The sequence below is a fragment of the Canis lupus genome, chromosome 17, assembly GCF_011100685.1.
Source record: "Canis lupus familiaris isolate Mischka breed German Shepherd chromosome 17, alternate assembly UU_Cfam_GSD_1.0, whole genome shotgun sequence".
NCBI classification, from domain to species: Eukaryota; Metazoa; Chordata; class Mammalia; order Carnivora; family Canidae; genus Canis; species Canis lupus.
The window spans coordinates 55806020-55818969 of record NC_049238.1 but is presented as its reverse complement, the minus strand read 5'-3'; the positions used below and the strand labels follow the sequence as shown (position 1 = coordinate 55818969).

Genomic DNA, 12950 nt, shown 5'->3' with positions numbered 1-12950 from the left:
TGATCTCATGGGTCGTGAGATTGAGCCCGCAGTGGGGCTCCATGCTCAGTAGGAAGTCTGCCTGAGATTTTCTCTGCACCTTCCCCCACTTGCACCCTCTCTCTCACTCTCTAAAATAAATAAATAAATCTTTTTAAAAATATGTTTGTTGAATTTAGTGAAAACTTAATGAATTTCTCAGAAACTTTTTGATAGAGAAATGATCCTCTGATAACACTCTTTGAACCAGGTGCCCTGAGCATCACTGTCCTTCGCCCTTTTTATGAAGCATCACCATGGCTAATGAAGAAAGAATTAGATACAATTGTTCCTCCTAATCTCCGGTCAAGGTCATGGGAGACATTTCCCTCCACTGAGGTATAAACTTTTTCTTCTGGAAGGTCACTATGCTTATATATCTGTCTCAGTGGTTTGGAGTTTCAGGTCTTCTCTTATATATTCACATATTTTCATTCTTATGTAAATTGTTAATGGGCTCAGGAGTTTTATATTTGAAACTTTAACATTTGTAGAATTTAGAGAAATACACCTGACTAGCTAAATCTCAGTTTTATTTCTTTTAGCCTATATTGCAGACTCAAGCATCTTCCTATGGTATGAAAATATCCACTCTGATTAACACGTATCCTACCTCTCCTATTGTGGAATTACTGATATCATACAATATAGAAATCTTTCCTTCTCTCATTCCTTATTTGTTAGTTTTAACACACAATTTTAGGTCTTTCACATTCCCTTTCTCCCCTAATTTCCTAATGCACAGACTGAAGTATGTAAGAATAATGTGAAGGATTATAAAGAATTTGCAACTACAATGTTAAAAAGTAAACACTGTAATTATGTCAGATTCGAGAAGCCCTACTTAAAGTTTTTTAAAGAATGGAAGAAAATATCTTGAGCAAGAATCATAAAGTCTTGCATCTTGCAAGATTTGACATTTCATTTTGTAAGCAATTTGTGTAATATGTCCATCATATTGTCAGATGTTAAATTATTAAATCACTGAAGACATTGATAATATGATCAGAGAAACATACTACTGTTAGGTGGGGAGGATAAGGTTTTTGATTTATAATGAATTTTGCTTCCCTACACAATCTGGTATTAGCAAGGGCAAGGTAATGAACACTTAAGATAACTAAGACCTTGGTGCACCTGGGTGGCTCCATTGGTTAAGACTCTACCTTCGGCTCAGGTCATGATCCCAGGGTCCTACTCAGTGAGGAATCTACTTCTCCCTCTCTCTCTGCCCCTCTCTGCCCATGTTCATGCTCTCTCTCTTGCTCTCTCAAAAATAAATAAATAAAATATTTTTAAAAGATGACAAAGACCTCTTAGTTCTATATTTTAATTTGATGGCTATAACCAACATGGTGAATGAAGTTGATCTGAATTCTAGTCCTGAGTTTACCAACTATTAATATGGGATTAGGGACAAGTCACACTGGACCTCTACTTCCTTATCTGAAAAATAAAAAGGCCACACCAAATGGTTCGTTAAGGCTATATCCAAGTTGAAAGTAGTGTTTCATGACCAATAATATGTCAAATCTGAGATTAATGAAGGAAGCTCATTCTCTTCCTCTGCAAATCCTATAGCTCTGACTTTCTATATGCCCAGTAGCAGTGGTCCTGCCCAGGCAAGCCCCTGAGTGGTTATCACTGACCAGGCATCAGATGCTGAATAGCAGTTTACAATGAAGCAATCAGACACACTACAGAACATAGGGCTTCAAAGTACACCACTCCTGAAAATCAATGACAAGGATGACATAAAGATGTGAGGCAGCCCAAGAAACCTTGGAAAGGCTCTAAAGGTGTCTTAATCTACAGTGAGTTCAAAGACCACCCAAATCTATATGATAATTTCTCTCTCTCAATCTCTCTAGGTCAAAATGAACATAAAAACAGAAAGTTAAAGACTCCGCATTCCAAATGTCTTGGGCTACTTGTGGTAATAAGCAATAGTCCTATACATTTGGCGTAAGCTGAGCTACATTTCCATGACAACACATTGCTTACTACTCCCCTAAATGGGACATAACGTAGCAAGATTTTAATATATCCAGATTCCTGAAAGGGACCATAAGTGAAGGGGGGAAACTGAGTAGTGAGAATTTAGAGAGGAAGACAAACCATGAGAGACTGCTAGCTCTGGGAAACAAACAAAAGGTTACAGAAGGGGAGGCAGGTGGGGGGAATGGGTGACTGGGAACTAAGGAGGGCGCTTGATGGGAAGAGCACTGAGTGTTATACTATACATATGTATGTTGGCAAATTAAAATTAAATAAAAATTTAAAAAATAAATAAAATATCCAGATTCCTGATAACACATATAAAGAGGAAAGCTTGCACAGTTCTGTTACCGATTTATCTTATATTTGGGAAACTTTTTGGGAGCAGGGATATTTTTTCTGTTGTATTACTTAACAAATGGTTCCTAACATAGTGCCTACATAAATAAGGGCTCAGAAAAAAAAAAATTAAAGTTAAAACATTCTGATTTTTTTTTTTTTTTTGATGGTTGTCTGCTTTGTTTTGTTAACAGAAAAAAACTCCTGGACCTCCATTTGGCACTCAGATTTGGAAGGGTCTTGACATTGGGTCCAAACAGCTAATAAGTGCCCCAGGCCCTATACTCAAGAGCCCTAACGTTCTACAGATGCGTCAGTTCATCCAGCATGAGGTCTTGAAGGATGAGGTGAAACTAAAGTTGCAGATTTCCCTTAAGGTAATGGAAATTCAGGTAACTTGACCCACAAGGATCAGGAACAGGGCAATTATTCCTCTTGGTTTCCTGAGGAACCTGAAATTATGCAATTCTACCAGTATTTATCGAATGCAATACATGAATGTCAATTTTCCAGAGGATGGGAGATTGAGAGGTAGAAAATACTTAATGGCTCCCATCAGGCATATGAAGTATTGAGGCCCCGAGACATTGAAAAGATAAGTAACTTTTACATGTGATTGCTATATAGAGTCCTCCTTGTTTCTTACTGTGTGGAAAACTGGTTTAGTGACCTCCAGAAAAAGGTAGAGCTGTTTATTAGTCTGATACCTGTCCATGGAAGAAAAGCATTGTTTGGAAGTGGTCTAAGAATTTGTAAATATATAGTCAATTGTATAAGCTATATCTGTAACTATCTCACTGTCTACTTTGCTAACTGCCTCAGAACAGGATCATAGGTGTTTTGTTTATGGTCACATACCCAGCATCTAGCATAGAGCAGGGGACCATTTATTTATGAAAATAGATACTTAGGAATAAAGTAAAGTATATTTCTCTTGGAAGCAAAGATATAGAAGAAGCCTAAACTTACATTCATAGATAGAATCATAAAGACTATCTCTGGAGAGAACTCTAGAAACCATCTAACCCAAGTCTGTACATTTTGTTGATGAGGATCTTGGAGCATAGAGTTAGAAGCTGGGCCTTTCTGGGGTCTTCGTACAGTTCTAATATCTTGTGGCTCTCCAAGCTTTGCCTTTGGACTCTTCAGGTCCTTGCTAATTAATAGAATTAAGAAAAAGGTTTTCCAGATTGCTCGATGGGTAACTGGTTTATTGAGCATTGAGAACTTATATATTCTTACTCTTTTTGTAGTATTTCCAGTTGATGTTGACCATTTTGGTGTCTCTTTCTACCTTATTTCTGTTTTTTATTGATCTGTTTTATTCTGCTGATTTAGGATTATATAAACCATATTCTAAAGAAAGAGGATAAGCTACAGGAAATGACTATTAAAGATTCCAGAACTGAGGAGGAAAGGGGTAATGCTGCAGATCTCCTCAAGCTAGTAATGGTGAGAAAGAAACGTTTCATGTACCAATGTTTTTACTGTTCTTTCAGTACCTCAAGACAAAATATTGCAACTAAAGCTGTTTCTGCCACTTCTATGGAGCATTTTCTCCCTCCTTATAATTTCTTATTTCTGGGAAAATCTGATTCCTCATGTACTGGATTTTCTTAATGCTTTTTAGATTCTTCCTTAAATCGTAAGTAATTCTGAAGGCTCTTAAATAAAAGTTTATATTGTTTTCCTAGAAACTGACATTCATTGAAATGTTGAATGAATTAATGAATGAATGAAATAGGAAGGAGGAAGAAAAAGGAATTTCTACAACTTAAAATTTCTTAAACTTAAACACATTTTTTTAAATGTGTTTAAAAAATTTTGTTGGGCAGCCTGGGTGGCTCAGCAGTTTAGTGCCGCCTTCAGCCCAGAGCATGATGCTGGGGTCCCTGCATCTGGTCCCGCATCGGGCTTCCTGCATGGAGCCTGCTTCTCCCTCTCCCGTGTCTCTGCCTCTCTCTCTCTCTCTCTCTCTGTTCATGTCTCTCATGAATAAATAAATAAAATCTTTTTTAAAATTTTGTTAAGTGAAAGGAATAGCTATAAAAATATCAAATAAATTGTTATTGGCATTAAAAAATTCATTTTATAGTAGTTTCTATAAAAAATCAATTTGAGCACATGAAGAATGCTTTTAAGCAAAGTGAATTTGTATGTAGTATAATCATCCTCATTAAGGAATTCTATCTTTATTTCAGTCATTCCCTAAAATGGAAGAAACTACAAAAAGTCATGTAACTGAAGGTAACTACATTTAATATTTTTCTGCAAAATATTTAAAAATCTTAAATACACTTCTCAGTGATTCCTTCATCTGATAGCAGAGTACCATGTATATATTTCTATTGTCATGTTGGCCATCTTGTATTGTAATGATTTATTTATATATTTTTTCTGCCTAAATTGTGATATCCTCGAAAAGCATGACTACCTCCCATTTATCTCTAACTTTCATTTGCTGAATGAAAAAACAGTTGACATTTGATGTTTATGTTAACCTCAGCTTGTATTTCCAACATAGCTAAGATACGAGAGGGAAACAATCAATCAGCCAACATTCTTTCCCTGACACATACATTCACACATGCACACACACACACACACACACACTGAGAGAGAACTTTTGAGCAGCTACAGTTATTACCAAAACCTTGCACTGTTTTATACTATATTTTTAAATTTTATATACATTTATATGTATATGTATCTCAAGCAGTCTGAGAAAACATCCTCATTCAAAGCATATTTACTTGAGGAATATACAGCCACAGCAAACTTAGTTATAGGATTTCATAGGTTCACATAGGTTCGTAGGTTTCATAGGTTCATGTAGGTTCACAACAAGCAAGCAGGCAAGAATTTGGTGGTATGGGATTTTCTTTTCCTTTTCTATTTTGGCCATATGACGAAGGTCAGAAACTGGCAGGAATAGGCTTCATTTACCCCACAAATGTGTTTTATGTGTCCCCCACAGTGTTGACTTGCACAGTTACTTCTGTTTATCTCAATTTTCCATCTTTTGAATGTGACATTACCACATAGTGACATTTGGCTGAAGATGATTAACAGCTGCCCCTTTAGAATGACCATAAACCAAAGAATTGATCACAACCTTCAATTGCCACTCTGTTGTCACTCTTTTACCTGGGCAGCCTATTATATTAGAATTGTCAATTTAGCAAATAAAAATAGGGAAGGCCTAGTTAAATTTGAATTCCACGTAAACAACATGTGACCTTTTAGTATAAACATATTCCATGTTAGATTTGGGACATACATATTTGGGACAAAAAAATTGTTGTTCATCTGAAGTTCAAATTTAACTAGATGCCCTATACTTTATTTGTGACCTATACATTGTAGCATTTAAATTTGTGACATGGAACGATCACTGTAGAGGTAAATGTGCAGGTTGCCTAATAATAAAGGACAAACTAAACATATTTTTCAAACATACACACGAAACAAAGTCAAATAGGGTTTCGCATACTTAGAGCTGTCCTTGAAATACTAATAGTGGTAATTTTAAGACAATACTCCACAAAGTATTTCCCAAAACACTAGTCTATGAAATGGTTGCACCAAAAATGAATTTTATGATAAAATAAGTTTGGATAATCCTGCATATTGCCTTATTTTTTAAAGAGCCACAGTGTAAATTAACTAAGTCCTATAGAAACAAAACATACTTAACCTTGTATAAGTCAGTGTTTCCCAAGCTCATATAACCGTAAAACATGGAACCTTTTAAATTGTTTTATCTTTGTTAACATCTCACTGAGGCCATGTTCAGAGGAATAGGCTCAGAATAAATGCCCAAATTAGTAAGCAGCCATTGTATTACGTTCAGATCCTTAGATTCAGATCCTTAGATTTCTTTATCTTTTTTTTTTTTTTTTTTAGAAAAACAATTTCAACAAAATGGTTGACTTTTTTTTTTTTTTTAATGTTTTGGCTGTGAAAAAAATTCAATTAGGCAAAGTACTAATTCCCCTAATGCTGTGGATAAATGAGAGATCACTACATTTTACATTTTAACAATAAGATGTGTGTTCTCTCATAGGATATTTTCTAAACATGTCCTGATTTACTATTATATTACACCTTAGGCATGGAGATTCTGGTAGATACTTGGTAGACTAAATATAGGCTCATAGAAGCCCTCTGGAGTAATCAGGCACTGGCTGTATGTTATGTCTTCAAAAGTGAGGATAAATAAGTTAAATGTGTCTCTTTTTAAAGTTGCAGCCCACCTAGCCGAATTATTCAAGCAATCTTTGCCTACTGCTCCAGAACATCCACCAAAAACATTTGATAAATATTTCCTTGAAAAGAAATGGAGGTAAGCTGATCCCATAATGTGTTCCAATTAGTGTCAAGCATACAGTGATTGAGGAAATGGAGAAACACAGCATCCTAACTCTGGGTGATGACACCAATGAAGTCTTAGCCTCTCATCTCTGAAACTCCCAACAATTTATCACTCAGTGGAGGTTTTTCTTGTATTGTTTGTAGGCTGAGAGCATTCCCTCATACTTTCCTTTCCTTTCCCCCAGGCACACAGAAAAAACAAAGCACTGGAGAGAAAAGTTGGAACAAAAGAGGTAATTCTATCTTGAAGTATAAGTAAGCATGTAAAAAGGCCCAGTTTTGTGGAGCCTCAGAAATTTAGAGTGGGATAGGTTGAAAGGTCTACCAGCTAGGCTCTCTGCTGTTATTTGAATATCTTCTACATTTTTGCCAAGTGATTACTCAGCTTATGAGTGAGGACATCATTATCCCTAGAGGAAGCACATTTGACCATTACATAGACCATTACTCCTTTTCACAAGCAAGAAAGTCCTCAGGTACTCTCTGTGCTCTGGTAATTCTAATATACTAATAAATATTCTAGATCTTAATGCAGAGCCTAGTCATAAACATTCAAGGTTCTTATAATTCAGATAAGGAATGTGCTCTAAGCAGTAAGTGCTTTGGTTTCCTTTTATTCCTAGCTGAAGGTGTCACCCCAACAGGAGAGGAAGCCAGATATATTTACTAAGTATATGGTAGTACATATGGTACTATTGCACACATTTGCATAGCTCCTCTCCACAATGACTGGAGGAAGGATGAAGATTCTTCTTCATAAAAATGTCTGAGTTGCCTTGTAGAATGTGTTGGAGAAGTAGTGAGGTAGGACCCTACATCTTATGGGCCAACCCTATAGTGAAGGTCAAACTAGAAGGTGTGTATTATCTTGTAGAATATTCTTGAAAGGAGTTCTAAGAGACTGATGACAATGATTGTCTACAGGGAAGGAGATTGAGAGGTTAGAGGATCGCGGAAGTGCAGACTTCCTTCTTATTACATATTTTTAATACTTTCTGAATTATGTGCATATGTTATTCATTCACATTTAAAAATTTTTTTGAAACATTAAAAATTTCAGATTTTAAACTACAGGAAGATAATGGAATGCAACAGAAGTTTTTGAAGAAAGTGAAATTCATACTTAGATTTGTGTTATAGAAAGAGAAGTGTTGGTGGCATGGAAAATGGATCTGGGGAGGAGGGTTAACGAATGAGAAAGTTTCCAGGAAATGGAAGGTGATCACCAATGGAAGATGATTCTGTAGAGGAATCAAAAAGGAGAATGAAAAGAGGAATTTGGATTTATTAACTGGGAGATTTCTTTTGTGAAAACAGTTCTAAGAGTATAGGCAATAGGCCACACAACTGCAATAGTCTGAGGAATGAATCAGGTGAGGCAGTAGAGAGAAGATATTTTAATAGGGAATTAAAGTTGTTTGTTTAAGATGATATTTTGATTCAGCCAGTATTTTCTGACAGGCCAGCTAGTGTAAGAGAAAGAGCACTAGTCTCAGAGCCAGTGGGCCTAAAGTCAGTTCCAGTTTGATTACTTACAGATGAATGATGCCAGCTGATTGTTTTAGTTCAGCAAAATTTACCTCAAGAATTCAGTTTTGCTTATCTGTATAGTGAGGATCACTGGGCCATCTAATATCAGAAGTATCTTTCAACTCTTGAGAGATAGTTACCCAGTCATGCTGGGTGACTAGCATATGCACTTATGAAGCTCATGGGCTTGGAGGTAGGCAACCTGGGTTTTAATTCAGACTTTACATAACTCTTACTAGTTCTGTGATTTAAAGTAAGTTACTACCTGGAAAAGTTAAGTATCGGTCTATCCCATTGACAGATAGAATGGGAATAATAATAGTAACTGATAGGGGCACCTGGGTGGCTCAGTGAGCTAAGCATCTGACCTTACCTCAGCTCAGGTCATGGATCCCAGGGTCCTGGGATCGAGCCCATCATTGGGCTCCCTACTCATCAAGAGGCTTGTTTCTCCCTCTCCTTCCACCTCTGCCTTTTGCTTCCCCTGCTTGTGCTCTCTCTCTCTCTCTTTCTCTCTCTCTCTCTGTTAAATAAATAAAAATAAAATCCTTTAAAAAAAGTAACTCATAGAGTTTGTGTAAGATCAGATGTATAAAGTATCTGGCATATAATAAAGATCTAAAAATGAGAACTATCTCAGGTAAGATTAGGTTTAGCTACATTTAACAGACACCCCCTGCCACATCAGTACCTTTACAAGAAAGAAGCCTACCTTTCCTGGTGTAAAAGAAGTTAGAAGTAGGCAGTTCATGGTAAGCAGCACCACAACATTGTGAGGAACTCAGATTTCTTCTTTTTATCTTTAATCATGCCTAGCACATGATTTTCATCCTCAAGTTTGCCTCATAGTTGCAAAATCACAGCCGCAGCTGCAGCCATTTCACCCATATTTCAGGAAGTAGGAAAAGAGATGAGATAAGGACGAAGGGAAAGCCTCCCTGCTGTGTCAGCCCTCTTTAAAGGTTATCTGGAGTCTTACATAGTGACTTCAGTTTACTTGTCATTGGCCTTCCTACATATAGGAAAGGCTGGGAAGTTTTTAGCTGGTGTATCACCTCCCCAATATAGGGTTCTGATATTGGAAAAACAACTATCAGGGTTATGATTACTTTTATTTTACTGATTATTTTAATCATTGATCACGCTAGTCATAAACCAAATTCCTTAGGTTTGAGTTTTAGCTTTTGTTACCCCTGCTATAAAAAATTATAGAAATCAGTAGAATCAAGCTGGCATTTAAACCTCAGAGAATTGAAAGACAAGCCAAAAAAGGTCAATCATGTGGATTTTAGTCTTTTGGGATCAACTGTTAAAACCAAACTACCACCTGGCATCATTATTTCCATCTTAAAAGAAAGTCTAATTTCTGAAGTAGGAAACGTGACTGATTCTAAGGTGCAGAATAATGGACCAATGCAAACTGACCAAAAAAAAAAAAAAAAATTGTCAGATTAGTTCATTCTTATCAGTTTTATTGTTGGTGATTTCATTTTCTATGGGATTTAAAGCAAAAACACATGCAAATAACATTTTTAAATATTCTGTGTCTTCTTTTTATTATTATGGAAATATCAACCAGGAAGGAAATTGAAAATACGCAGAATTACCTAAAGGAAATTAGGAACAAAGTCATATCACCCTACTTCAAATCTGAATTGAGCAAGTTATATCAGTCTCAGGTAACTGAATATAATTAACAATGATTGAATATGAGTCTTTATAAAAGTTGATACAATGCATATGTCATTCCTGATGTTTCTTTCTTTCCCACATCAGCCCAACTGACTTTACCTTTCATCAAATCCATGTCCTCACAAGCATATGAAAAGACTAATTTCAAGTCTTGCACCTAAGGAGTTCACTGCCAATGTATTACTACCACTCTACCTCTCTGCCTTGCATTATCACTATTAATTACCCTCTCCCATCTCTTTTAAACCCTTTTTTGGGCCCAATTCTCCCCATTTTTATCCTCTTATAAATTATACTTTGAAGCTTTTATTCCATTAAAATTTCTGCATCCATCTGCAGCTGAAATAGCACTGAATCATTATGAGTTCTTGGAAACCCGTGGAGACAGAGAACCCCTCTTCTACGAATCCTTGAAACTCTCAAGCAACATGAATGCTTTCATGTGTTTAGAGCTCTCTGTATTGCTATGACTTTTCCAGATGCTGTTAGTAATCAAATGCTGCCTAAGAAGAAGTTATAGGAATGTATGACAGAATGACAAAATCTAGAATGGAGTTAAATAGTCTATTGAAAAACCTTTAGTTTGCAAACTTTCTTTTCATAGCATAAAAAAATGTATACGCTTTCATCATGGCTCATCAACTTAACATTCTTGTGGTGATTGCCATCCAGGCTAGTGTAAGTCCAAAGAAGTCTTTTGATTTTTCCTTTCAGTTTAATAATCTGGACACCCTTTCCAAAAACTTGCCTCCTTTTACAAAGACAGAGGAAGATGCAAACAAAACAGGTCTTCCGAATGCATCCGATGAACTTCATCCAGGTAATATGTTCATGTAGCTCTTATTCCTGTTAATGTGCTAAATGCAGAATGCCTAATAAAGGCCTCTTAAAATATAACTAGTTCCTACCATCTTTTGTCTCAATCATAGCTAATGATGTAACCTACTGTGACTTGTATATTACAAAGAAAACCAAGATATAAATACAATTTAGTTTTCATCCTGTATGCTTAAAATTTATCTAAAAACATTTAGAAGACCTGGCTAATTTACAAATCAAGGGAGTAATGAAAGGTTGGTGGAAAATAGGTCAAAAATGCAGGCTCAAGTTATCACCTCACATGATATCACACCTAATTATAAGGAGGAAAATAAGGCATTTGCCAGCTTAACCAAGTGATCAAACTTCTACCAATTGTGACAGCCTAGATCAGATGCCTTCTCATATAATGCAATATGAAGTGCCTAGGACCTATGCAGAATTCTTGCCAAAAATCATTAACCTGAATTTAACCATGAGGAAATAATCAGACAAATTCAGAGTGTAGATATTTTATGACATAACTGTCCTGAACTCTTCAAAAAAAGTCAATGGAATTAAAAGAAAAAAAAATGGGATGATTGTTCTATATTAAAAGAGAATAAGGGCACCTGGGTGGCTCAGTTGGTTAAGTGGCTCTTGTTTTGGCTCAGGTTATGATCTCAGGGTTGTGAGATGGAGCCCACATTGGGCTCCCTGCTCAGTGGGGAGTCTGCTTGAGGATTTCTTTCCTTCTCCTTCTGCCCCTCCCCCAACTCGCTCACTCACTCACTCTCTCTTTCTCTGGATGCTGGATTGAGAAAATAAACACCTATAAAAGAGGGACACCTGGGTGGCTCAGTGGTTGAGCATCTGCTTTAGCTCAGGGCATGATTCCCGTCTGGGAATCGAGTTCCGCACAAGGCTCTCTGGGAGGAGCCTGCTTCTCCCTATGTCTGTGTCTCCACCTCTCTTTCTGTGTGTCTCATGAATAAATAAAATCTTTAAAAAAAAGCTATAAAAGATATTTTGGAGCAACTACACAAGTTTGAATAGAGGACTATATGGTTGAGGACATTGTGGAATATCTTTGAGTTTTCCTGGGTGTGATGATGGTGTTACGGACGTGTAGAAAATGTCTCCATTTCAAGAAATGCATGTTGGAGAATTTAGGGGTGAAACGAAATTTAGTACTTCTTTTTAATAAACTGGGTAGCTAAATGACCTAGATAGAGGAGTTTTCTACTGTACAATACAGTATCAGGGGCCCAGCTGCCTGGAATGAGCATAGCCAGAGAAAACATCTGATTACCACAGAATTTGTAAAGCAAAGAGTAAGGCTCTAACAATGGCTTAGACACAAAATGGGAGAAATCAGAGATGAAGATTGTTGGTGCTGGTGCCCATCTGCTCCCAGGCAGACAATTCTACTCAGTGAAGCTTACTGTCCCCTTGAAAGGGAGCGATGCTGTAAGTTTCTCTACAATCCTCCAGGCAACCACCACTATTCAGCCAGAGCAGCCCACATACAAGTTGAAATGTATTTGCATCCCCAGTCCTTGATATATTTATGTTTCTTAAAGATTTATTTATTTATTTATTTATTTGAGCAAGAGAGAGAGAGAGTAAGAGGAGGGGCAAAGGGAGAGAGAGCGAATCTTGAAGCTGACTCTCCGCTGAGCCCAGTCTGCGCTAGATCCCAGGATCCTGAGATCATGACCTGAGCCAAAATCAAGAGCTGGACGTTCAACCAACTGAGCCACCTGGCACCCCTTGATAGATTTATCTTAAATTTGTTTCGTGTTGTACTTCTTAGATACATTTTAATAAAGACCTACATTGTCATAATAACAAATGGATTTAAGATGGAAATTTTTTAAAAAATCACATCTCAGATACTCTTGCTAGGTAAAAGTAGGCTAAATTACTTGGTCTCTACTTCATAACCCAACCAAGATGATGACTGTGTTATCTTGTAGAACCAGCTAACTTGCAGGGAGTGTGTTCTTGGCCAATGCTGTCCTATTCATTAATGGCAAACATTGCATCATATAATAAAGAATCCCCGCCTCTCAGTGGCCTTTTTCCATTTGATCTTTCTAAAGACAGGGCTGGGAGAGCACATCATTCATTGTAAAGAAGAGTAGAAACATCAGTAGTCCTTGTATCATTGTTCAGAGTATTACTTTATAATATTTCTT

General features: G+C 36.7%; 1 protein-coding gene across 3 annotated transcripts in view; it reads left to right on the top strand.

Annotated features, from left to right (window-relative positions):
* Positions 1-12950, top strand: part of SPAG17 (sperm associated antigen 17) — a 227159-nt gene that overhangs the window by 182527 nt on the left and 31682 nt on the right. For all 3 annotated transcript variants that reach the window (XM_038561900.1, XM_038561898.1, XM_038561899.1), the window contains 8 exons: positions 230-357; positions 2550-2732; positions 3694-3807; positions 4557-4602; positions 6601-6700; positions 6915-6962; positions 9839-9938; positions 10666-10771. In XM_038561900.1, the coding sequence (XP_038417828.1) occupies positions 230-357; positions 2550-2732; positions 3694-3807; positions 4557-4602; positions 6601-6700; positions 6915-6962; positions 9839-9938; positions 10666-10771 (825 nt within the window). The remainder of the gene's footprint in view (positions 1-229; positions 358-2549; positions 2733-3693; positions 3808-4556; positions 4603-6600; positions 6701-6914; positions 6963-9838; positions 9939-10665; positions 10772-12950) is intronic.